Raw genomic sequence first — 27,473 nt, 5'->3', positions numbered from 1 at the left:
TGGATAATGATGTGACAGTTAGTCAAATTGCTGAGAGAAAATCAAATATGATTTGGAACTCAGTTTTTCTTTAATGTAAACCAACCATGTTTTATATTCTTCTCGCCCATAACAACAGATGGGTAGCAGATGTCTGAGAACATCAGAACTATTAGCTTTCCACAGAACAAATGAAAAAAAAAGGCAGATTGTTAATATAATTCAGGGAATTTGTTAAGTCACTATTTCTTTTTCTACTAATCTTATCTCATCTGTAGATTTGCATGTATATGTTGTTGCACATCTTATCCTAAATCTCCAAGTCGTCCTTTTGAAATAAGATCTTAAGGTGAATATGTTTTGCAACATGAAACATTTCTGAAGTGACATCTGATGTATGAACATGAATATGTGGAATTAATTTTCCAATTTTTTTTCAACCACATATTGAAGTTCCATATGGAGGAAAGACATTGATGCCATTGCTTAGGTTACAAGATCCAACAGTAATCAGAGGAATTGGCTGTTGTTGTATAAGTGTTATTCATAGTTATTGTGAGAAGTTTTACTTTTGTATTGATCACTATCAACTCACACAGTATCTAAAATGATTCCTTTTCTTCCTTTCTTCTAGTATATCATTTTTGAAAATTGTTGATTTTCTACTCTACAAATAATTTCTACAAATGACAAATTCCACTAATTTTATTGCTGAATCTACCATTCTATGCTCCAGTGAAAAATGTCTTGCAGTAAGGCACTATATAAATATTTAAATGACATGTCTATGTGGATTCAAATGCAGCACTGCAGCGATATCGTAACACACAATGCCAGCAAATTGAGGCTCTTATCCCTAGCATTTATGCCAAATTACATTCTGGGCAAAAAGACTGAATTTTTGTTATGTTATTCGGTTATGAATGGAAGACATTTTTGTCATAATTTGACCGTATGATATTGAAAGATTAATATCATTGCTTCCTTCACAAAATGTTAGGAATATATAAAAACATAAGATAGACAAATGAATATATGCCATTTAGCCTCTCAAACCTGTTCTGCATTCAATAAGGTTATAGATTATCTTAAACATCATCTCCTTTTGCCATATTTAATCAAATGATTTGTATGTGACTTGATGCTTGAAGACACTAAATAGATCCCAATACTCATAGGAAATAAGGGTGTAAATGAGAGGGGTAATCTTAAAATAAATATTATCACTAGAAAATAGTATTAGGCAAACTTAGGAGGTTGGAAACTTCTCATTTTTGCATCCTAGGAGAAATGGATGCACAGATAATTGATCCATTGGTTGTAATCTTTCAAAATTCAATAGATTCTGAAAATGTCTCAGTAGATTGGAAAGCTTCCTTATTAGGAATGGAGCAAGACTAAAAGCAGAAAATTAGGCCAGTCAACCTAACTTACATCATTGGGAAAATGCCGCAATCCATCACTAAGGAAGTAGCGATAGGATGTTTAGAAAAACATAATTCAATCAAGCATGGATGAAAAAGAAATTGAATTTAACAAATTTATTCAAGTTTTTTTTTACAAATGTGACAAGAAAGTTGAATAAATTAACAGCCTACCAATCAAAAAATGATCTGTTAATCTTAATTTTTGCTTTTTCCTTTAACAAACCTCCATCCATGCTAATATATACTACCCCCAACCATATCAGCTCTTACCTTCTGAAACATATTTTCATGTAAGATTTGACTCAACACCCTCTGAAAATGGAAATCCATTATTACAACACTTTCCCATTACCTACCTTGCTTACTGTAGCCTCAAGAAATCTTTAACAGATATGCCTTTCATAAAACCATATTGACTCCATTATGATTTTATAAGTGTATTGTTGCCACTTCTTTAATAATGTTCTTTTTTCCCATTTACAGTCATCAAACGAAAGGCCTATAGTTCTGACTAGATTAGACTCCTCACAGTGTGGAAACAGGCCCTTCAACCCAACAAGTCCACACCCAACCTTCCGAAGAATAACCCACCCAGACCCATTTCCCTCTGACTAATGAACCTAACACTATGGGCAATTTAGCATGGCCAATTCACCTAACCTGCACATCTTTGGACTGTGGGAGGAAATCATAGCACCTGGAGGAAACCCACACAGACACAGGAAGAATGTGCAAACTCCATACAGTTGCCTGAGGCGGGAATCAAACCCGGTTCCCTGGCGCTGTGAGGCAACAGTGCTAACCACTGAGCCACCGTGCTGCCCTATTTCTCTGTTTCTAGTTCCCTCCTTTCTTGAATAAGAACTTTACATTGGCTACCTTCCAATCCACTTATACCATTCCAGAATCAGGACAATTTTGAGTGATCATAACCAATGCATTTCCAATCAAACCAGCCACTTCTTAATAACACTCGGGCATTCAGGGAATTTATCAGCTTTAGTCATTCATTTTTCAACATGCTTTCGTAACTCTTATTAATGACTGTACGTTTTTCATTTTCACTTTTGTTTCCCATTATTTCTGATGTATTTTGTATCTTCTAATATGAAAACCAAAACAATATTTGCTTAATGTTTGAAATGTCCTTATTCGAAATTATCGTATCTCCAGCCCAGGCTTTACGAGAGCCATAGTGAGGACTGACGATACAGTTTAGATCAGAGTGATGCTGGAAAAGCACAGCAGGTCAGGCAGCAAATCGACATTTCAGGCAAAAACCTGATGAAGGATTCCTGGTGAAGGGCTTTTGTCCGAAACGTCGATTTTCCTGCTCCTCGGATGCTGCCTGACCTGCTGTGCTTTTCCAGCAACACTCTGATCTAAACTTTAAGTGACCCATGTTTACTGTTGCTATCCTCTTCACTTTAACCTATCTGTACCAGCTCCTACAATGTACCATTTTATTTCTCTCCAGTTTACATTTATATTCCATTTTCTTCCTCACAATCATTTTTCCTTTCGTTATCTTTGCTGATTTTGAAAACTCGCCCTGCTCAGCTTAGTACTTTGCTTTTGGCAAGAATACAAAGTACTTCTTTTAATCAAACACCAAATAATATTTGACACCCACCTGATGAAGAAGCAGCAGTTCAAAAGCTAATGCTTCCAAATAAGCCAGGTGGACTATAATCTTGTTTTGCGTGATTTTTAATTTTGTCCACTGCACTCCAACACTGGCACTTCCAAATCATTATTCTTGTTTACGTAACTGCACTATCACCGGGACAGCACTATTTACTTAGGATCATTATTTTCTGTGGAAATATTAATCTCTCAATAGAATTGTTGAGAATTATTAAATATTTCCTTTCACATTTGCCATTGCTTATAAAACATTTAATGTTATGTTATAATTTGCCAATATACATTTGCCGTGTTATCCTTCATATCCTTATAATTAGTTTTAAGGTAATTACTCCATGCACATACTTATTCTTAAATTTAGCAATCTGATAATTTAGCAACTGTGGAGGAGTTGAGAGAGGTCGTGGTGAAGTAGACCTGCATGTCATCAGTATACATGGGCAAACTAATACTGATCAACAGGAGCATACCCTGTTTTAGAATTAGGTTTATTCACTTGTGTACTCACCTGAGTATCATATTAGGCACATCTTAGGTACAAAGCTACCGAGGTACAGACTCTTAGGAATAAACTCAAAAAGTAGAGAAATAAAAATGTGTAGCTTTGCAGACTCTCACACCATCTTAGGTACAAAATTAGCCACAAAGGTTCTTAGGAAGTAACTAGAAGAATAAGGAAATAAAAAGGTCAGAGTTGCAATTTTCTAAGCAGCGAAGATGGAGCAGACGAGTCTGTGCTGGCCTCCAGTCTGTGCCAGACCTTGCCTCCAATCCACTCCAGGCCTCGTCTCCAGTCTGTGCTGGCCTTATTCAAGGCTTTTGAGACTGGGAGTCCTTGATGAGGCCTGGAGACCATACTGAAGCTGGGAGTCCGTGCTTGCTAAACCCAATGTTCATGAGGCAGGGAGCCCATTATGAGGCCAGAAGTCCATGCTGAAGCTGGGAGTCCGTGCTTGCTAAACTCAATGTTCATGAGGCAGGGAGCCCATTATGAGGCCAGGAGTCCATGCTGAAGCTGGGAGTCCGTGCTTGCTAAACTCAATGTTCATGAGGCAGGGAGCCCATTATGAGGCCGGGAGTCCGTGCTTGCTGCACTCAATGTTCTTGAGACTGGGAGTCCATGATAATGCCAGGAGTTGGTGGTGAAGCTGGGAGTCTGTGCTGGCTGCACTCCAGGCTCTTGAGACCAATGGTTCACGTTAGCTTCACCTTGGAAATTGCCAGCACTCAAAAAAGAGAGAGAAAAAAAGAAACAGACAGAGCAGATGAGCTCCAGCTCAGGAGTCCTACTCCACTGCCATCTTGGATTGTGGAAGCAGTCCTGATTATTTATTTTGTGTTAGTGCACTTTGTCAGCTACCTTTGGGCCTTGACAAGCATCAAATGGGATGATAGGACAATGAATGCTAGCCACTGACGACACAATTCTGATGGACAATCATGAATGCCATACTGCCATGGGAACTATCATTGAACAGCTTTCCTGCAATCAGGCATGAGATGTATGTCTCACTAATAAAACTTACATTTATTAGTCATCTCTAGTTCTCCTTTCAGTAGATTCAAGTGTGCTGCCTTTGAATTAGTACAGTCTGTGTGATGAACGTATTATTACAGCACAGTTAGTTAGGATTTTATGAAGGCAATGGTGAAAATATGGTGACATCTCTTCAAGCCAGGATGGTGTATGACTTGGAGAGGATCTTGAAGTGAGTGATCTTTCCATGTACCTGTTGCCCTAGAGGTCACAGCTTTGGGCAGCACTTTTGAAGAAGCCTTGGCATGTCATTGAAGTACATGTACTACAGACACTACAGCCCCAGCTATGCATTGGTGATGGAGTAAATGAATGTCTCAGACATTTAGCAAGATGTTTAGCAATCATTCAAGCTGCTTGCCCTGAATGGTGTTGAATTTCTTGTTGCTGCAGCTGACTCATCCAGGCAAGTGGAAAATATTCCATCATACTCCTGACTGGTGCTTTGTAGAGAGGGGACACACTTTGAGGGGTAAGGAGGCAAGTTAATTTCTGCAAAATATCCTGACCTGTTCTAGTAGCCAAGTTTTTATATAACTGTGTTGTTAGGCGTGTGGTCAATATAGGCCCTCCACACTCATAGGTGCTGACTGAATGGAATTCAATGATGGGAATGTCATTGAATTTCAAAGGGACGCTGTTAATGAATCTCATTTTTGTGATAGCCATTCCTTGGCACTTGAGTGGCATGGATATTACTTGTTACTAGTAAGTCCAAAACTCTATGTGGCTTAGGCTGTGGTGCATGAGATATGATTGGAATGGAATACTGTGCAATCTTAGAAACAGAGGTAGACATTTAGAAAATTGGACTAGAAACTGGTAATCTGGCTCACTGAGTCTACTCTGCTACTAAACACACTCACCAGTGACTAACAATCTCCTCGCAGTATTCTCACTTTCTCACCATACTCTTTGACATCAACTTCGAGAAATCTGTTCGTGAATATTTCTTAAATATTTTCATTGACTTCACATCCGAAACCTTCTGCGGTACAGAATTCCCTGCTTTACCACCCCAAGTTAAAACATTTGCTGCTCACCTCAATCCAAAAATCTGTTCCTTCACCTGATGAAGGGGCAGAGTTCCGAGAGCGTGTGGTTTCAAATAGGCCTGTTGGACTATAAGCTGGTGTTGTGTGGCTTCTGTCTGTGTCTGCCCTAGTCCAACACCAGGACCTCCACATCAATCCAAATATCCGTATCTGTTCCAATCCAACACCGGCACCTCCACATCAATCCAAGTATCCGTGTCTGCCCCAGTCCAACACTGGCACCTCCACATCAATCCAAATATCCGTATCTGTTCCAATCCAACACCGGCACCTCCACATCAATCCAAGTATCTGTGTCCCAATCCAACACCGGCACCTCCACCTGTTTCCACACTGTAAGTAATCTAATCTAATCTAATCAATCCAAGTATCTGTGTCTGCTCCAGTCCAACACCAGGACCCCCACATCAATCCAAGTATCCGTGTCTGTTCCAATCCAACACTGGCACCTCCACATCAATCCAAGTATCTGTGTCTGCTCCAGTCCAACACCAGCACCACCACATCAATCCAAGTATCTGTATCTGCTCCAATCCAACACCGGCACCTCCAAATCAATCCAAGTATCTGTGTCTGTTCCAGTCCAACACTGGCACCTCCACATCAATCCAAGTATCTGTGTCTGCTCCAGTCCAACACCAGCACCTCCACATCAATCCAAGTATCTGTGTCTGCCCGAATCCAACACCAGGACCTCCACATCAATCCAAGTATCTGTGTCTGCTCCAGTCCAACACCGGCACCTCCACATCAATTCAAGTATCCTTATCTTCTCCAGTCCAACACCGGCAACTCCACATCAATCCAAGTATCCGTGTCTGCCTCAATCCAACACCAGCACCTCCACATCAATCCAAGTATCCTGACAGCATGACCTCTTGTTCTGGAGCCCAAGCCAGGGATATCGTTCCAAAATCTTGTCTGCTTAGCCCTGACAGAATTTTAAATGTTTTAATCAGATGCTCTCTCATTCTTCTAAACTCCAAGCCCAAAAACCCCAATCTCTCATGATATGACAACCCTGCCATTCCAGGAATTGATCTTGTGAAATCTCATTGCACTCCCTCTCCACCAAACAGATCTTTTCTTAGGTAAGGAGACCAAAACTGCACATAATACTCCATGTGTGGTCTCTCCAATGCACTGTAAGACTTCCTTACTCCTATACTCAAACCCTTTTGCAATGATAGCCAACATACCATTTATCTTCCTAATTGCTTGCTGACACCTACATATTTGTTTTCAATGACTAATGCACAAACATACTTGGGTCCCTTGGTACATCAACTTTTCCCAACCTAGAGATATTTAAATAGTACACAGCCATTTGATTTTTACAACTGAAGTGGACAACTTCACACTTATCGATAACATACTGCATGTGCCATCTATTTGCCCACCCAGTCAACCTATCTGAATTGCCCTGAAGCCATGTTAAATTCCTCACCACTCATACTCCTATTGAGTTCTGTATTGTAACAAACTTGAAAATATATGTCAATTCCTTCATCCAAATCAATATTAATTAACCCCTTCTCAATGCACAAAATTTAGAATAACCTTCCCTTGAGTTGGTTCCTTAATACTCAGATCTAACAATTCATTTGTCAACACTCCAGCGATCCACAATATTATGATGAATGTCAATTGCCCAGACTATATGCAGATTAAAATCACCTATGAGAATCATCTTTGGTGCATACTTCTCTAGTTTCTTATTTAATGCTGTCTCCTACCTCACCACAACTACAGAGGAACCTCGATAATCCGAATTTCAGTTATCCGAATTCCATATTATTCGAAGAAGATCTTAAGGTCCTGATAGAAACGTTGCATCAAAGAGGTGTTCTCAACACTGATTGTGTCTTTTGTTTACAATGATTAAAAATGAACTCTGCCTGGTTGCAGGCCATCTACTCAACAATGGATGTCCCAGGAATTAACAGTCCTATTTCCTTCCTGGGGATTAGGACAAAGAATGTTGCCCACCTACTCAGTTTAGGTCATGTTGTTTCAGGTCATGCACCACCTTGTCCTGCAAAAAAAGAGATGGAAGTTTTCCAGATACCACACAGTCTGTTTTGGGAGATGTAGTTGTCAAGGTTAAAAAGCTGGCAACATGTGTGCAAGTGGAAGTGAGGTTTGTAACAGTGCTAACTGCATGAAGGTGAAATGAAGCTTACAAGTGTTGGTACCAGTCTTGACTGACAGAGATTATTGAAAGATGAGTGGTGGGGATGGGCTGACTCCAGCAGAAATTGAGGTTAGTGGTACAGTTGGTGATCTAGCACTGGAAGACTCATTCACTCTTTAATCAATCATTCATTGAACTTGTGGTACATCACCAAGGTCGTTGACTTTCACAGTTATCTGCTTCCACTGCCATTTGACTCCTTCTCTGGAGGGCTTCCAAACTGTCTTTAGAGGAGGCTTGATTATCAATTTAGGTTCAGGAATCAATGCATATATTTTTATGGGCTCCAGACCTACACTTCATTTGTATTACTCTTAAGATGCTTTCTTCAAAGGCCTTGGTTGGTTAAGACAGGGAATTAGTGACGGTGAGCATAACCAGGAATTGGGAACTGCCTGTGGAACATAAGCACCAACAGTTGCTTGATGGGATTGGCAGCTGCTGGCAGTAAAGAGGAGCCATCAGTTTGAAGGGACAGCAGCCTCATCACGTGCAAATGTACATAATAGCCAAATATGACATCACGCACATGATCCAGTGAAAAATCATTCGGGTCCCAAAATTTTTCAGTCATAAATTTTTTGGAATCTCCTAAATTCTGCCCCATTGTCCCTGGCAACTGTGCTGAAGGTTGCACTAGACTCTCTGGATCCACTGACTTACAAATTGCTAAGTGCCTTTTTAGCCTCCCTGACCTCAAATAAGTTCTGTATATGGGTAATTCAATGCAAGTAAGTTCTTGATTCCCTTCAACCATATTCACTTAAAAGGTCGAGCTTATCTTGGAGTCATTAGGACATTGGAGTGCGATTTTCAAACCATACCATTCTCACCATTATGGATGATTGAACATTTTGGATACCTACCAGATTTTCCATTTCCTCAACTAAGACCTTAAAGCCTGACCTCTCCCCTTTTGTGCCAATCCTTATTCTTAGCTGGATTCAATGCATGAATCCCAGAACCTGCTCCAGCCTTTATGGGGTGCTGGCAAGAATAAATTGGAATTAAAGCAAAATTTTACAGAAGATTCTGAGTGTAAAATACTAAGATCTAATGAAAGGGTATTGACCTAAAACAGTAACTCTGTTACTCTCTCCATAAATATTATCTGGCCTGCTGACTATTTCTGGTAGTTTCTCTTTATACACTATCTTTTGGTGGCACCAGGCACTCATAACTTTGGCCTGCTCTTGCAGCATTCAACCAATGAACAATGCATCTAATACCAGCTGCACACCAGGATCATGAAAGTGAGTAGACAACATGGACCAGTGTCCGTGCTGGGTCTCAACGTTTATGGTTTACATTAATGGCATAGGTGAGGGGAGCAAAGGCTAACGACACCAAGTAGCACATGGGAAAGTATGCGGTGAAGGAGATTCATAGAAATTCGAGACAGGCTGATTGAGTGAGCAGGTAGAGTACAATGACGAAAATGTGAAATTATTCACTTTGGTCAGAAGAATAAGAAAGTAGAGCAATACTTAAACAGGGAATGACTGCAGAGTTCCTAGGGTGTTCCTGTCCATGAGTTACAAAAAGTTAGCATGTGACGACAACAAGTAATTGAGAAAACAAATGGAATTCTATCCTTTATTACACTAGCAATTAAACATAAAAGTAAACAATGCTTCTATTATTCAGGGCACTCCTAAGACTACATCTATATGCAGTTTTCATAGAATCATAGAATCCCTACAGTGTGGAAGCAGCCCATTCTGACCATCAAATCCAAACCGAACATCTGAACAACATACCACCCAGACCCCTCCCCATCCCTGTAGCCCTATTAATCCCCCAGCCTACATATCTCTGGATACTATGGACTATTTAACATGGCCAATCCACCTAACCCCCATATCTTTGGACTGTGGGAGGAAACTGGAGCACCTGGAGGAAACCACACAGACACAGGGAGAACGTGCAAACTCCACACAGACAGTCACCCAAGAATGGAGTTAAACCTGGGTCCTTGGTCCTGTGGAGGTGATTTGTGGTGATTCACAAGGTTTGCTAGCTTATGAGATGTAGAATGAGCATGCTGTCTAATTGATGAATAATTAGACAGGCTGTGGCTTTCTTTTCACTGGAGTTTAGAAGAATAAGGGGTGAATTGGTTGAAGTACATAAGAGTTTGGAAGGATATGATAATGTGGATGTGGAAGTGATGTTTCCTCTTCTGGGTGCACCAAGAACCAGGGGAGACTATTTTAAATCGTTTGGACAGAGATGAGGAGAACTTCTCTCAGAGTTGTTTGTGTGACTTTGGACCTCTCTGCCTCAGAAATTGATTGAGATGGAGTCATTGATGATGCTGTCGCTTTGAAAAAGGTTATATTGTCCTTGGTGTTTTAGAAATGAGGTCATAAAGGCAGAGGTAATGAAGAGTTTAGTTTAACAAGAGAAAGGGAGTGGCCAATTCTCCCAGTAAAAGTGTTTCCTTGCTCGTTTTTAGTTGTAGTAGTCACAATATGTTACATCCTGGGGAATTATAAGTTTCAGTAAAACATTCCTCTGACTTTCTTCTGAAATCTCTCTCTGGAAGTTGTTCCCTCCTGCTTGTATGAATCTGTGTTTAAATTTACCTTTTTGCCAAGATATTTGTTTCTGAGATGTCAGTGTACTGGAACAGTTAATTAGTAATAGTTATTGTGTTGGATCAGTTAAGTTTTCCAGTCATAAAATTATTCTAAATTCTGCTTTTTTTTGTTCGTGCTTCAACTGTAGTGTTTCCATACATTCTGCTTTGCTTCAAGCCAAGTGGTTTTATAAGCTGCATCACACTTGCAACACCCACTTCCTTTAAAATAAGAAAAAGTTAGGGTCTAGACTACCTTCTTCAAATATTTTGAGGAGGTCCGGCCTGGTCCATAACATACTTTTAAGTAGGAGGTAGATAGTTTTGTTAGGCAAGGAATAAAAGATTATTGGGAGTAGATGGGAATAAGGAATTCAAAACACAAACACATTTTTTTTGGAATGGCATAGAATCCTTAGAGGGCTGAAGGGCCTACTTCTGTTCCTCAATTATGTGTTATTCTGTTCAAAAGACAAACAACTCATGCAGCATTATAATGCTTTTTCTTGCTTCTGGTGCACTCCAATTTAGCCCCTTAAATACTTTTACAATTATTAATATTTAACATAAACTGACACTGATACTTTGCCATTCTTTTTCAAATAATGCATGTACCATATTTCTACAAATGTTTGGGAAATTAGACCATTTCATCAATGTTGCAAGTGATCTGTATTAATGATTTTGCATTTTATAGATCTGTAGAGTAGTTTATTGTTACTAATTCTTCAAACCCTAATTAGTAACTTTTATATTCGATATAGAAGACAACTCATTTAACCTGATACCCAGCGGTTGTTCAAAATGAAAAATTCCACTGAGCATTCTAGCATCTGGAGTTCAATAATTAAATGCAGCGACCATAAGTAATGCAAGATATTTAATGCATACTAATTATACAGCATGCTGCTCAGAAATTGTGTTTTTTTTCCTGTGCTGTGCTTCCTTTAAATTCTAGAAGTGGCTTATGAAAGGTACCTGCTAAACTTTGTAATATTTTAATTGCTGAAATGGTGCAGTGCCAATACTGAATATTTAAGAGGGAAATTTCATACATTGTGAGCAAACATATGAATATTAATGAAATGGTAATTGATGAATTCCATCTTTAGTAATCAACTAGGAAAACATATCAATTAATATTTCACAAATGTACCTTTTTCCTGAATTGTCAAATAATATACAATACTACTTTGTTTAAAAAAATACATATCTATTGACCCTACAGTACCTTGGTCCCCATTGGAACACGGTTTACTACTAGATGAAACCATGATAGATAAACTAATATCTATGATGACGGCAATCACTCCAATCACACCATCTGAAACTGGATTACAGTTCCTCAACTCTTCCCATAATGTGGTCCTTTGCAAATAACTGCAATGCAAAATTCATGATAGTCATTAGACACTATATTGGATCAGAGTGTTCCATTATTACATGTGAAAACAGACGTGGTCTTTCCTCAATTCTTACCAGTTTGTCTTGCAGGATCCATTAGAGACATTAAATCATTATCCTAATTAAATTCAATGCATCAATAACTTTTGACTTTTGAGTTTCAAAGTTGAGAAGAGTATGTCAGAGAATACAGTCTGAAATAAAATTGATGTGCCTGAACCACTCAATGGATTATTATAAGTGACTTTCAAAGACTCTGAAATCCCAATAGCACCATTTTGTTATATTTCTCCAATTCCTTGATATGTTCACTTATATGTTGTTTTAATTAAATGGACACAAGTGTATGTTGAGAGGAACCAATGGGAATTGACATGTTAATCACCTTTGATCAAATATTTCAGTTATATCTCATAGAAGAGCCATAATAGAAAACAAATAAAGCTGGAAATCATAACAGACCATCATAAATATTTATCATTTTGCCTGCATCCAAAAAAAAGGTGGGAGAACATTTCTTGCAGAGAAACTCTTTATGCTAAAGGATTTCAACTTGAAATGTTAACTTTCATTTTTGCTCCCAGCTAGACCGGATGTGAAATTTTGGTATTTACTGGTTGATTGCAGAAAATCAGTCAGCATTAAAAAGGCTGCGACTTTTTCGATTGATTTTTAGGGTATGTTTTGAAACCAATTTTCAAGGTTTGCAATTTTCCAGTCACGTCATGTTGAAATCAAATTGCAAGTATTTGTTTGTACAAGTGTCAAACAATAGATGTAATTTATATTTTATAATTGAATAACTGTATATAACACTAAAGAAGAAATACCACATAAAATATAATTCTTTATAGGACCTTTCATGCTTGTACTCACTAAAAAGAGAGACGATCATTCTAACAGTTCAATTGTGGGGTAGCGTAATTCAGTGACAGTGATGAACTCTTTGAGAGAAATCATCTAAATCAGTATAGGTTCTACATTGATATTTCATATAAGATGTCTTGATAGTCATGAATTATAGCACTCAAAATGAAAATAATTAATTCTAATTTGAGAATTTAGTTTTAGTGGATTATTTTTGTTAGCAAAGTTATTGAAAGACATGGAGTTAAGACAGGTAAATAGAATTGAGATACATATCAGTCATGACTTAATTGAATGAATGGCAGAACAAACCCAATACACTCAATGGTCTACTTTGTTTTCTATGTCGCAAGTTAACAAAATATTTTTTTAAATAAAAGTATAATGACAGATGAGCTGATCCCAATACAAAATTGTAAAGTTTCTATGCAAAGTTTGTAATTCAAATCCATTTTTCAAATCGATTATCAATGATATTCTTGCCTCCTTCAAAATCAGAATCTAGAAATTAAATTGTAACACTATCCAATTACCCTGTAATACTAAGTAAATAGTGCATGATTACCATCAGGGAGTTATCACAACTTGAACATTGTCTTTACTGCCATGAGAGAAGCTTAGGTAGCCATACTTTGAGTTTCATCTGTCCCCCATTATTTCACCATTTCAGAAAAGCTCAATTGGAAGAGAGTTTTCCAATTTATTCCATTGTTACTTCACAAAGGTCATCTTCAATAACTTGAACAATTATTCTCATACACACTCATTTTATGTGCATTCTATTCTTTCAATTAACGTTAGTGTACAGTAACCTCCCTGTTATCAGGTACACAAGCATCTGGGAATACCCATGCAACTAGCAAAAAAAAAGTTTCAACAAAATATATAATTTTTTAAAAGTTTCTTCAAAACATATATTTGAACTTGGTTCACCAAGTTCTGATACATATATGCTCATCCACCATGCTACTTAAGATGCAAGTGCTAATTCTATTGTTGACCTATCAACATTTTCAGATCTTAGTGAGAAAACTGCACTACCTTTTTGATATTTATGTTTAAGTTTATTTAAAAAACACTAGAGTGTACTGTATTGGGTTTCCAGAAGAATATTTCTCAGGCAACTGGCAGATCCGTGTAATTGGCACCCTGTCACTCCCAATACATGCTACATTATGGGTAATTTAATGTAGCTAAATCCCCTTGACCTGATTGATTCCACCACAAAATTAATTTATTAATATTAGTAAGTGTGGAATTTGCAGATCCATTAGTCACTGTTGCAAAATTTTCTTGATTCAGCAATGTTCCCCTTGGACTGAAAAAAAAAGCAATGCCATTCATTTAATAATTGTGGGAGTGAGAAACCAAGAGACTGTAAATCAGTTTTTTAAAAATTGTAATCATATAGCATTATTCGTGTTCTCATGATGTGCTATCAGAACAATTATGTAAGGTGCACACTGCAGCCACCACTCAATCTTATTCACATCCTTCTCAAATGGTGTATTCCTAACCACTCACTGTGTACTATTAGTCCACATGCTCTTTTTAAACTTGATACCCTTTGGTTAGCAACACTTCCTTTGGAAAGTTTCTGCTTATTTAATGTAATCCTTTAAAACTGTATTATTGAATCATTTCATGATTTTAAATAATTTTAAACAATCTCCTCTCAGCTTGATGGAGAGAAATCCCAGCTTTTCATACGTATCCATGTCATTATAATCTGTCATCTCCAGGCCCATCTGATATATTCCTTCTGGAAAGTTCCCAAGTCTTTACATATTCCTGAAAGTGTAATGCCCAGAAGGGAATACTCCAGGTAGGACTGAATTCACATAAATTCTTGTTATTAGTGTTCTACTTGTCCAGGATTTTGCATGTTTCATTAGCCTATCTTGACATCTTTTGAGAGATGTGCATTTTTTGAGATGAACACCAATAAACCAAAGTGACTCATGCCTTGCTTCTCCTTTGCAATTGTGCCACATTGCATGTACTTTCTCTCTCATTCTTCTAATCAAAATGTATTATCTCATACTTTGTTGAATTTCATCTGTTTGTGCTACTAAACTATCCATGAACTCTAGAAGTCTATTAATATTCCTCTCACTGTTAAAAATTGATGTCATTAGAAATCATAGGGAAATTCTCTACTGGTTGGAGTCATGCCGAACACAAAGAAGAATGATATGATTGTTTCAGCTGAAACCTACATCATCTCTGTGGTAGCTTTTCAGGGTAGCATGCTAGGCCTCACCAACTTGGGTCCTCAACATAAAGTTAGAAATAGGATGTTTGTTGATTATTGCACAATGCTCGATACTATTTTCAACTCCTTGGATACTGAAACTATCCATATCTGAATGCAACAATTAGACTTAATCTGTTAAATGGCAATTAACAATTGTGCCACACAATACCAAAAAAATTACTATTTCCAGCAAGAGAAAAACTAACCATCTCCCCTTGACATTCAGTGGCATTACCATTGCCAAATCCCCTATCATCAATGCCCTGGATGCCTACAGCCTTCAACAACATATAAGAAACTCAACATCATCTGGAATAATGCAACTTATTTAATTAGAATCCCATCCATGCCTTAAATATTCACACTCTCCACCATTTGAACACTACCATCTAGAAGATGCACAGCAGCAACTTGTCCAGGCTCCTTTAAAAATATCTTCTAAATTTGTCACCTTTACCATCAAAAAGGACAAAGATGCATAGGAAAAATCTGCAAATTTTCCTTCAAGTTGTCCAACATGCTGACCTAGAACTATATGGTAGTTCCTTCACTGTCACTGGAACTGGAACTCCCTCTTTAACAGGTACCTCTCTAAGCATACCTATACTTGACTGAATGCAGCAGTTCAAGAAGGCAGCTCATCACCAGCTTGTCAAGGTTCGTGATGTGTTCTCATTCCAACACCAAAAACCAACAAAGTTTTACACGCATTGCAAATTTTGAAATTCTGCCCTGAATTCCCCAACCCTCCATGCTGATCACCCACCCCAAGTCCAAGTCATTAATGTCTATTAAAAAACACCAGGGCCCTGCTGCTGAACCATGGAACTCCAACTTTATTTTTCTGTTCAGCCACTGGAAACAGTCATTCATCACAATCCTGTTTTCTATCCCTTAAGAATGGTAATTAAAAGAAATGGCTTCGGAAGAAATGAACACAAATAGGCAATACTGAAGCAGTGATTATGAAATTAAATTTTTAGTGCTGTGAAAGAATTCCCAAACATGGTCTACTAAGAAAGTAGCAAGCCAAACATGTCATAAAATCACGTATTAACAAAGGACAACTGATCAAATTAATGAAATTAGATTGGAAAGGATAACTCACAAAGAATGTGGAGAGAATATTTTAGATAAAATATCAACTTGAAACTACTGTTGAGAAACCATTACATTTTTTTTCCATATTTGGTTACCACAATGTATATTATTTGAATACAGCTGAAATAAAAACATCTTTCTAAGTTGTTTTTTGTCTTGCCACGGAAGCTATACCAGTTAATGACAAGTGTCAATCCAAAATCAGTTGCCAATGTGGCACACTTGCATTTGTTAGGGCTGCACATATGAATACAGAGGGTCTTATTTTTTTGCAGATAGACAGTACACATATATAGGATTCTGGATCAGTGGTGCTGGAAGAGCACAGCAGTTCAGGCAGCATCCAAAATGCAGCGAAATCGACGTTTCGGGCAAAAGCCCTTCATCAGGAATAAATGCAGTGAGCCTGAAGCTTGGCGAGATAAGCTAGAGGAGGGTGGGGGTGGGGAGAAAGTAGCATAGAGTACATTGGGTGAGTGGGGGAGGGGATGAAGGTGATAGGTCAGGGAGGAGAGGGTGGAGTGGATAGGTGGAAAAGGAGCTAGGCAGGTCGGACAAGTCTGGACAAGTCATGGGGACAGTGCTGAGTTGGACATTTGGAACTAGCATGAGGTGGGGGAAGGGGAAATGAGGAAACTGTTGAAGTCCACATTCATGCCCTGGGGTTGAAGTGTTCCGAGGCGGAAGATGAGACGTTCTTCCTCCAGGCGCCTGGTGGTGAGGGAGCGGCAGTGAAGGCGGCCCAGGACTTCCATGTTCTAGGCAGAGTGGGAGGGGGAGTTGAAATGTTGGGCCACGGGGCTGTGTGGTTGATTGGTGCGGGTGTCCCGGAGTTGTTCCCTAAAGCACTCTGCTAGGAGGCGCCCAGTCTCCCCAATGTAGAGGAGACTGCATCGGGAGCAACGGATACATTAAATGATATTAGTGGATGTGCAGGTAAAACTTCGATGGATGTGGAAGACTCTTTCAGGGCCTTGGATAGTGGTGAGGGAGGAGGTGTGGGCACAGGTTTTACAGTTCCTGCTGTGGCAGGGGAAAGTGCCAGGATGGGAGGTTGTAGGGGGGCGTGGACCTGACCAGGTAGACACGGAGGGAACGGTCTTTGCGGAAAGCGGAAAGCGCTCCCGACAGCCACACAGCCCCGTGGCCCAACATTTCAACTCCCCCTCCCACTCTGCCGAGGACATGGAGATCCTGGGCCTCCTTCACCGCCGCTCCCTCACCACCAGACACCTGGAGGAAGAACGCCACTTCTTCCGCCTTGGAACACTTCATCCCCAGGGCATCAATGTGGACTTCAACAGTTTCCTCATTTCCCCTTCTGCCACCTCACCCTAGTTCCAAACTTCCAGCTCAGCACTGTCCCCATGACTTGTCCGGACTTGTCCGACCTGCCTAGCTCCTTTTCCACCTATCCACTCCACCCTCTCCTCCCTGACCTATCACCTTCATCCCCTCCCCCACTCACCCATTGTACTCTATGCTACTTTCTCCCCACCCCCACCCTCCTCTAGCTTATCTCTCCACGCTTCAGGCTCACTGCCTTTATTCCTGATGAAAGGCTTTTGCCTGAAACGTCGATTTTGCTGCACCTTGGATGCTGCCTGAACTGCTGTGCTCGTCCAGCACCACTAATCCAGAATCTGGTTTCCAGCATCTGCAGTCATTGTTTTTACCTAGCACACATATATAGGCTGTGCCTGTTTCAAATCAACAAAATAGGTGACAGCCACTCCCTGATTCATTTCCAAGGCAATGTATTGACCAATCAGAGTTAACCTGCCTGGTTTCAAATTTAGATAAAGCTTGGTAGTTTACTACTACTCATCATTAACTCATGCATTCTCCATGGCAACACCAATAGCAATAAGAGCCCATTTGCCAAATAAGCAACACTCTCCTCTTACATTGTATAAATATTCTCTTCCCTTTACTGTAGTGCTTCTTGCAAATTATTCTGCTGAAAAGCTGTGCCAAAATGTGTCTTTTTCAGCAAATACTGAAGTTCTGTACTATCAAATGACTATTTGTATATTATTCACCATCATGCCTACTCCAAAATGCTGGGCATTCAGCAATTTCATTTCCAAGTGCATTACTTGTATCAAACCAAATTATATTCAATTATTTCTTAACTCAGAAATGGCAATAAATGTCAAACAGCTCTTATTAATTAAAAGGGTAATTCTGTGTAACATATGTAAAATCAGATGAGGTGTGAATGAATATGTTAGGAGCAGTTGGATTATGGGGAAATAAAATTCCTTTCTAATATGAGAATACCTGGAAATCATTGTTCCCAATATTTATCAGTGCATCAATTTTATTCATCACAACAAGAGACGCTTTTTGAAATTTTTTTCTGACTGGTGTATACCACTGTACCCAATCATGAAAAAAGCAATATGTTAATAGATTACTGCAGTTAGAAAAATTTGAAAAAGGAGAGTGGAGATCAAGATGTTGTAAGAAGATATGACAAAGCCAAATCACCCAAATACATACACACCCTCAATTCCTTTTTTTTGTTCAACTGTTTATGGTTCGGCTTTAAAAAAGAGCGATTTCTATGTGATCTGAATACATAGTCTCAGATTCTTACCTTTGTAGTCTTAACTCTATTGCCAGAAGCACACATCCATCCTGAATTATCTGGTAATGTCTTGCATTCCTCTCCCTCTATACAGGGGTCCATCTCACACCACCATTTTCCAATAACAATGGAAGCTTTAGAAGATCATGGAATAGATAAAAGAAATGGTTAATGAATCATTGTTTGAGGAGATGTGAAATTTTGTGCATTATGTTCTATACTTTTCTAAGCAGCTTTTGTGATCCTATTAAAATAAAATTAATAGTGTCATCAAATATAAGTAGATGTATTCTTTGAAATGCCCAGGCTTACAAAGTGCTGCATCTGCCACTGCTAAGCAAGAGAGAAATTCATTGTACGCATTTTATTCAAAACTCACCAAAGACCCATGGTTTAATAATGCATATGTGTATGCATATGTAGAATCTCAAGTATCCACCATGAAATATATTTCGTCATAGTTATTTGCATTCTTTAGACCTGCTGAAGTAAAGTAGTGCAATATATTTTGTCTTGCACTTCAACCTGCTGTTATCAGACTTTTGAATGGACCTCTCAAATGTTAATTCTGATCTTTGTCTCCTGCACCCTCTATGCAGCTGTAACACTGTATTCTGCATTGTGTTCTACTACTCTGATACACTCTGTGTGGTACAATTTGCCTGTACACCAAAACAACACTTTTCACCGTATCTCGGTATAAGTGATAACAATAAATCAGTCAATCAATCACTTCAGCTTGTATCAGGTAGAATTGTATCACATCTTGAGGAAGCTTACCAATGTTCAATAGCAGCAATATGTACCATCATCAGGATGGACTGCAGAAATTCTTTCTTATATAGCACCTTCCAGTCCAAGACCATGAGCGTCTAGAAGGACAGAGCAGCAAATACATGGGAACACCAGCTGTAAAGTTCTCCTTCAAGCCACTTACTATCCTGACTTGGAAATTTTTATTGTTCCTTCACCGTCACTGGGTCAAAATCCTAACAGAATTATGGATCTACCTACATAAAAAGGACTGCAGTGGTTCGAGAAGGCAGCTCACCAACATCTTCTCAAGGGGAACCAGGTATGGGTAATAAATACCAGCCCAGCCACTGAAGCTCACATCTTATGAATGAATAAAGAAGTCACATTGGGATGGTCTAGAAGCAAGAGAAAGAATGGTTTGGGAGGAGGGTACCAGGTTACACATCACTCCTTCATGTGGTCAACAGACTGTAATCCAGATAGTACAAAAGAGAAGAGAAATATTTAAAATTGATATTTTTCTTTTCCCGAGACTTATATTTTAAATTTAGTCACTACAAACAAACTGCTCTAAACTTGATGTAAGTTCCACATATCCCCACAAATCTATACCTGTTATGATTGAATATACAAGTCAATTTTTCTCCAGTAGACAACAACGATCAAATGGTAATCTTACTTCTATTACCAATTGCAATTATAGAAATTGCTGAATTTAAGCTAACTAAAAATTGCAATAATCATCTGTCAGCTTGTGTGAATCAACATCTCAGAAAGCAAATAAAAGTGGTCTTCAATTTGATTTTTATTTTAGAAAGTACTTCTGCCATACCTATATTGTTATACAATATTTGTGATGCATTGCTCAACACCGCCATCTTTCAATTGAGTGCACTTAGTAGATAAAAGTGCAGGCTTACTTAAGAAGGCATTCTTTTTCACAATCCTTTCAAAACAGTACACAAAAGCCATTATGGATCTTGCATTTGTTCATATTAGCGATTTCCTTTAGAAATGGCAATTTATGTGTTCTCCTCGCTTCAGCAACATCTTGTAAGCCTGGAATATAGCTGAAGGGCTGTATTCGTGACACCAGCTGTCTCCAAGTGGCAATGAGAATAGGAAATGATATCTTTCAAGATCAAGCTTGCACATGAAAGGAGCTGAATTCGAAAGAGGAAACAAAATTATTTTCAGCCAGCAGCACCTGCATTAAAATTGCAATTGCCTATTTTCTACAAATGTCATTGGGAAATTGAGTCCAGCAGGATGGTGGTGTAAAGCCACTACATTTAACAGTCAGGAGCAGCTGCTGCAAAGACCATTATAGTCCTGTCTCAGTCATTACAAATTTCAAGAAAAAGAATGAACTACATCCCCATGTAATAGGTCTGTCCTATTAACAGTGTAGAAGCAAGGGAAAAAAAGGGCAAAACAAAAGGGTTCACTCAAGTCTTATGTACTCCAGAGTTACTTTTTAATATGAAGATTTATTCTGATACTTCTTGGTTCTGAACACTTAATGTATCATCATGGAAATAATGTGGAAGAAACGTGGCACATCAATAATGGGTTTTTAAATCTATCATGAGGATATGAATTAGTCATTATTCATTGTTAAAAAGAGAGATGCTAACAAAATGACACCCATAATGTAATTAGATTTTTGTTAATTCTAATATGCAATAAATATTTATTATTTAAAAAATCTAAAAAAAATGCTTTTATATAGTGTGTCAAGTGCAAATTATAATTTATTGTAGTTTAATCTGTTGTATAATTCCAAACAGGAAGTAATGTTCAGTCTAACATATGGTTTATATAAACTATGAGAATAGTGAAATTGTAATTTTATTCCTGAATTATTCTATAACAAAGGTTCCCTAGCTCAGCAATTGTTGTATGTAATAGCTTTTTTTTATTGTCTTGCTCCACTTGCCATGACAGAAAATTGCCATGCTGAAATGTAATGTAAATAAAGAACCAGGATTTCAGGCTGTAGTGGGGAGACAGTTAAGTATAGCTTATGGAAAGATATGAGAGAGGATCATTTTTTCAGCCTTTCTCTGATAAAAATGTAATTAATTTAGCAATGTCTTTAATTAAGGAGACACACTTCTCAATGTCTCATTACGATGCTTGTGGGCTGGTTAGAGGATTTTTAAAGGGGGGACAGCAAAGCACTAAATGATTTTACATCCCGAGAAAATAAATGTGAATGTGCAGAGTATGCAGCATGTGACCCTTGGATTACCTATTAGCTTGAAGCCCATTCATGCTGAATAGTGAGACACTGCACTTCCTCTTTTCATTAGGCTGTATTTGGCTGCTTGCCAATGAGATTTTGAACTTGGGAATTTCAGAGGCCATAACCTGCAGGATTAGTTGGTATCAACATTGTGGTAATGCGCTTACTGCAGTTTGCAGCATAGAATCAATAGCAGCCTGGATTTTCAAGTAGCCAGGCAGCTGTTATTCCAAAGTGGATGCAGAATTGCACATGGAGATCCTGAAGAATTCCATTGTAGCAAACTTTGAAGGAATTACCTGGGAAACTGAAGACTGGAAACCACCTCGAAGTTTCCAGTTAAATTCAAAGAAAGGATTCAAAGGGTTCTAACGAAATTAAATAGTTACTTGGGAAAAATTACACTGTTAAATATATAGTCTAATTTCTGAATAATTACTCAAATGAGTCAATGCTTACCTCACAGACCCCCAACGACACCTCCCCCAAACACCCCAGATCCTGGCCTGACATCGCCCTCTTTCCCCATGGGACATGAAATCCACTTCTCATTGTCGACCTGAAACGGTCCCCTTCCCCTATCCCTACTCCAGACTGTTTAACCCCTTCTCCTGCTCCAGACTCACTGACTCTTCCCCTGATCTAGATTCATTCTGCTTCCAATCCCCTACCTAGGGTCAAGACCTCATTCCTTAACCTCCCCTTCCTCCTCTAGATAAGGTGCTCCTGTCTCGGCTATGGACTGGACTCAACCGCTCCCCCCTTCACCACCCCCCATCACCCCACCTCCAGACCCATTCTTCACTTCACCATCTCCTCCCTCTATGGCTCTGCATCTGTAGTGATGTTAATGAATCAAAGGCTTATACATAAGGCTAGAGTGGCACATGAAATGGAATGGAATTTGCAGTTGATGGTGCTGCTATTCTTTATCCTTCTTGGTAGTAAAAGACTGGATGATGCTAAACTTGGGGAATAAATGTGTACTGCAGGTAGAGTCTCCTGGAAACTGAGAGAGTGGATACTGATTGCTAATTCAGTGAACTGCCCTGAATGGTGGCTACTTCCTCAGTAATGTTGTGGCTGATCTCATTCAAGGTTATGGGATTTTTTTTTGATGGAGGTAGTCATTGATTGTATTTTTTCGTGCTATGAATTTTATCTGCCACTTGACAGCACAACTTTGAATTTCTCTCTGCATTTCAGTTTGTCTATGTCATAATTGAAGAAGTTATAAATGGAGCTGAATATTTTGGAATCATCAACAACAGCCATATTCCTGACATACTGGCAGGGGAAATGTGATTTAGGAAGCAACCGATGATGGTCGGATCATAAGATGTCAGAGCAGACTTAGGCCATTCAGTCCATTGAGTCTACTCTACCATTCAATAACATCCTGGCTGATTAGATTAGACTTACAGTGTGGAAACAGGCCCTTCGGCCCAACAAGTCCACACCGACCCGCCGAAGCGCAACCCACCCATACCCCTACATTTACCCCTTACCTAACACTACGGGCAATTTAGCTTGGCCAATTCACCTGACCCGCACATCTTTGGACTGTGGGAGGAAACCGGAGCACCCGGAGGAAACCCACGCAGACACGGGGAGAACGTGCAAACTCCACACAGTCAGTCGCCTGAGTCGGGAATTGAACCCGGGTCTACAGGCGCTGTGAGGCAGCAGTGCTAACCACTGTGCCACCGTGCCGCCCACAACCACTGTGCCACCGTGCCGCCCACAACCACTGTGCCACCGTGCCGCCCACAACCACTGTGCCACCGTGCCGCCCATTGATCTGACAATACTCAATGTCACTCTCCTGCTTTTTCCCCATAACCCTTGATTCCCTCACTGGTTTAAAACCTGTCTCAGCCTTAAATAAGAATCAAGAACTCTGGCCATTTAGATCATATTGTATTAAAGACACTTGTCTTACAGATAGGTTGCTGCCAGGAATTTCCATTTTTTTTTCGTTTCTCACAGAAATATTTCAGCTCAGCATGCTTTCTAAGACTACTCTTATTGATGATTTTTTGACTCCTTATGACCTCAAATATATTTGTGCGAGATATCTAGATATGGTTTGCTGGTGTCTGGACATTTAAGGGAAAATCTTTCTTTGAAAGTTTATTCACTTCTGGAGTTTCCCAATACCCTCAAAACATTACTCTCATGATTCCAAAATCACACTGAGTGCTAAAATTTTAATATGGCTGATTTGAAGGCATGGAACTCAGAATGTGCAATTATCATGCAGATGATTCCGGTCATGCTAATTTTGTGATCTCAAGCAGTCGAGTCCTAAATGTGCATCTTCTGGCTACATGCTTAGCAAGGCACAGATTTGTTAGAGTCCAGAAAACGTTAAAACCAATCTACAGCTTCAAAAATCAGTCTTTACCTTTTAAAACATGTAGCTTTTTAATCTTGCCTTCATTAGAACAAATGTCAAATTTCAAATGATGACAACAATTTATATCACAGAAAAAAAAGGATGGTGATTCACTAAAAAGTTGACTCTGATTCATCTAAGCCATGAAGAAACTAATAGGGAACTACAGGCTCCCCATGCTCCCAGCTAATTCAACATAGGCATGAGGCTTGACCATATTCCTTTAGCTTGCAGAGAACTAGTCCCTGAGTGTGAATTTATGTCACTTCTGACAAACATGGTCCTTTTGTCTACTATTCATGAAAACCACTTTTGCAGGTGATCATTTGAAATTTGATTTTCTTGGATTTGCTCTGATTTGTGTAAGATAAAAAGATTTGACTTCATGTCTGTCTTTTTCTCAGCAATAGCCTAACTGATAAATTTTTAACAGCATGGATGAATAGAAGGAGTTCAGGATACAGCTACATAGATCTATAAAACTGAAGACACAGACAGAAAAGGCCATAACAGGGAAATGAGATTCTGAGTCATATAAGAAAGGGTTATTGAATCCAATAGCAAGGACATAGCATTAAATTTGCACGAGGAATTGCAGTGTTAACACTTGGACTATCATGTGATTTTCAGCAATGCATTTGGTATGGATATTGAGAGATTTAGAAAAATATACGGTGAAAATTCACTGGAGTAATTTATTTATGAACAAAAGATTAAACAATTTTTCACCAGAACTGAGGAAATTAAAAGAGAGATGAATGCAGTGTGTCAGTATTATGAATATTTTTGAGAAGGATTGTTTCTATTGTTGGAAAGACTGGTAAGAAGTTGACACAGACTGAAAACTATGACAAGACAAATAACAGAGAAACTCACAAAACATATTCTTACTGAGGGCCTAAAGGAAATATGGGCACTTTAAATGGAATTTGAAGCATATTTGATAAGAAAGATATAAAGGGATATTGTAAAATTTCAGAAATACGGTATTTATGTACTGGAAGGTTCGTTTTCAGATATTTCATCAGGAAAACTAGGTAACATCATCAGTGAGCCTCCGGTGTGTCTGAAAACGAACCTTCCAGCTCAGTGAACAAACTTACATCCAGAACCTCAACCTGAGCCACAAATCTTCTCAAAACTCACTAAATTTTCAGATGAGATGTAGTAGCTGCATTGCTACCTTAGTTTAAATAAACCCTCTCTATGCTGTGATTTTTATAATTCCAATGGAGTCACTTTCAAAGGTTTAGCTTTGGAGCAGCCTTGTCTAATCCATGCTGTAAATGCATCTTGAATGCTGCCTTACAGCTGTCCGGAAAAGTTTTCTCAAAAGAAAATCTGCATCACTTTGTACACAAGTGTTTTATTAAGCAGTTCACAACTTAATTATTTTCGCAACTTCTAATGACAAAAATTATTAATTTAAAGTGAGAGATATCAGAATGACAGACAATATGAGATTACTAGGAAATTGTGTCCTCCTATAAAACATGGCATTTTTGATAAAACTCTACAAATGAATATTACTTAGAATGGGGTCTACCTTGTCTATGCGAGTGTTTCTGTTTCCCAGTCTCCTCAGTCTATTTCAACTCAGTCAATAAATGCAAACCTCTACACTTTCTCCTTTTATGTAGTTCCTAAGGACAATTAGGGATGGACAACAAAAGCTGGCCTTGTCAGCAATGTTCACATGCAATAAAGTGATAAACAAACACTTATCCAGCTTTCCACTTAAAGGCATCTCTGCTATTCACCTCAACCACTCCAGCCCAACCTGTACTCGCAACACTCTATGGGTAAAGCCATTTCTCTTGAATTTCCTATTAGATTTACTAACTGAATTAACTAGATTTACTATATTCCTGACCTCTAGTTTTGAACTCTTCTTCACAAAAACCTCTTCATAATTCAACCCTTTCATTATTTTTAAGCATTTTGTTACTGCACCTTTTCTACTTTCTAGGGAGGGAGAGAATCCTTTCTGCACTTTACTACATCTTATTTCTGTATTATTGTAAAGTGTAGTAGCAAATATTAATGTCCAGTTCTGGTCATTTGAGACACAACAGTAACAAACAGAGCAAACAGGAACCTCCAGTTTGGTAGGGAAGGGGAGTGGCTGTTACTGAAGGTGGGAGTGGGGAATCAAAGCAAGTCACATCCTCAATCTGAGCAGGGACAACAAATGCAATGGCACCTTGACTGTGAGGGGCTCCAGGAATAAAACACCAGGAAAAAATATTGATCAAAACATAAAAGGGCTCAACTGAAGCATTGGCAGGATGAAGAGTCTTTGGCAAAGCAGGGCTTTCAACACAGTAAGGAAGTGAGGATTGGAAGTGATGTAATGGGTTATGGAGAACACACTGTAATGAATACAAAGCTTGGAAGTTCATCATTTTTGATCTGAAAATCAGCTGCCAAATTCACAGAATAGCCCTCTCATATACTAGAGTTGATCTTTCTCTGCACCTTCTCTGTAGCTGGAACACTATATTCTGCATTCTGTTCTATTACCCTGATGTACTTATATATGATTTGTCTGGATGGCATGCAAAACAATACTTTTCACTGTATCTCAATACATGTGACAATGATAAATTACATCAAATCAACAAGACAATACCCAAATTAGTAGGAGTACCTAACTCTTTTTTCTGAAAAGAGACGACATTTATGTCTGGAATAAGAAGTCAACTGAAGTGCTCCACTAAACAGCAGTGTAGTGGCTCTGGAATGCTAACCATCTGCCTCAACGTCCACTTAAGCAGCATATCAACATAGCTCATACCACCCATTCATCTGCCCTTTTCGTGGCCTTTAGGAGTCAGCATTCCATGTGTACACTGGGTACACGTCTGCAGCTTCTCGGCCTGATCCTAGGGCTTCAAATACCTTGGCTGGCTAGATAGAGCACAGTGGTATGCCCTGGTTACTTTACAGACTTTGGTGGACAACCTTCAGGGGCTCGGGGCATGGAGGGCACCATACTACTGAGGGCAGAGATGAGATGGAGGAGCAAGTCACCTCAGGAGAGTACTGAGAAGAAGCTGCCAGGGTGCCCACTGGTCAGTTTTCCTCTCTGTGGCTGCCTGTTGGCTCCTGTCTCTTGGAGGAATGTGGAATAAGACCACAGTGCCTCGTCCCTCTCTTATCTTGCCTTTGATGTTGAGTGATACCATTCATGTCTAAGCACAGTGATTGAGCATTTGGTCTGACATGGATCTCGAAGGTGGCCGCTATCTTTTCCTTGAAAGCAAATGAGCACTCACTTGTAGCCAACTTGGTGGTGAAAGCATGAACAGACTCCTCTATCTTTCATTCCAGTTTGACAGCTTATGGTAGACAAGCCTGATTTGGTAGATTTTCCCCCTGTCTCTCTCTGCAAGTTAGCATGTCAGTTATGGTTGAGTACAGAGGCCA

General features: G+C 39.0%; 1 protein-coding gene across 1 annotated transcript in view; it reads right to left on the bottom strand.

Moving 5' to 3' along the window:
- The window catches only part of LOC132822138 (chemokine-like protein TAFA-1), a 474,647-nt gene that overhangs the window by 23,765 nt on the left and 423,409 nt on the right, over positions 1-27,473 (bottom strand). The window contains exon 4 of the mRNA XM_060835206.1: positions 18,652-18,776. Within this exon, the coding sequence (XP_060691189.1) occupies positions 18,652-18,776 (125 nt within the window). The remainder of the gene's footprint in view (positions 1-18,651; positions 18,777-27,473) is intronic.

The sequence above is a fragment of the Hemiscyllium ocellatum genome, chromosome 14, assembly GCF_020745735.1.
Source record: "Hemiscyllium ocellatum isolate sHemOce1 chromosome 14, sHemOce1.pat.X.cur, whole genome shotgun sequence".
NCBI classification, from domain to species: Eukaryota; Metazoa; Chordata; class Chondrichthyes; order Orectolobiformes; family Hemiscylliidae; genus Hemiscyllium; species Hemiscyllium ocellatum.
The sequence above is the reverse complement of the archived record's forward strand: the minus strand, read 5'-3'. Positions and strand labels throughout refer to the sequence as shown.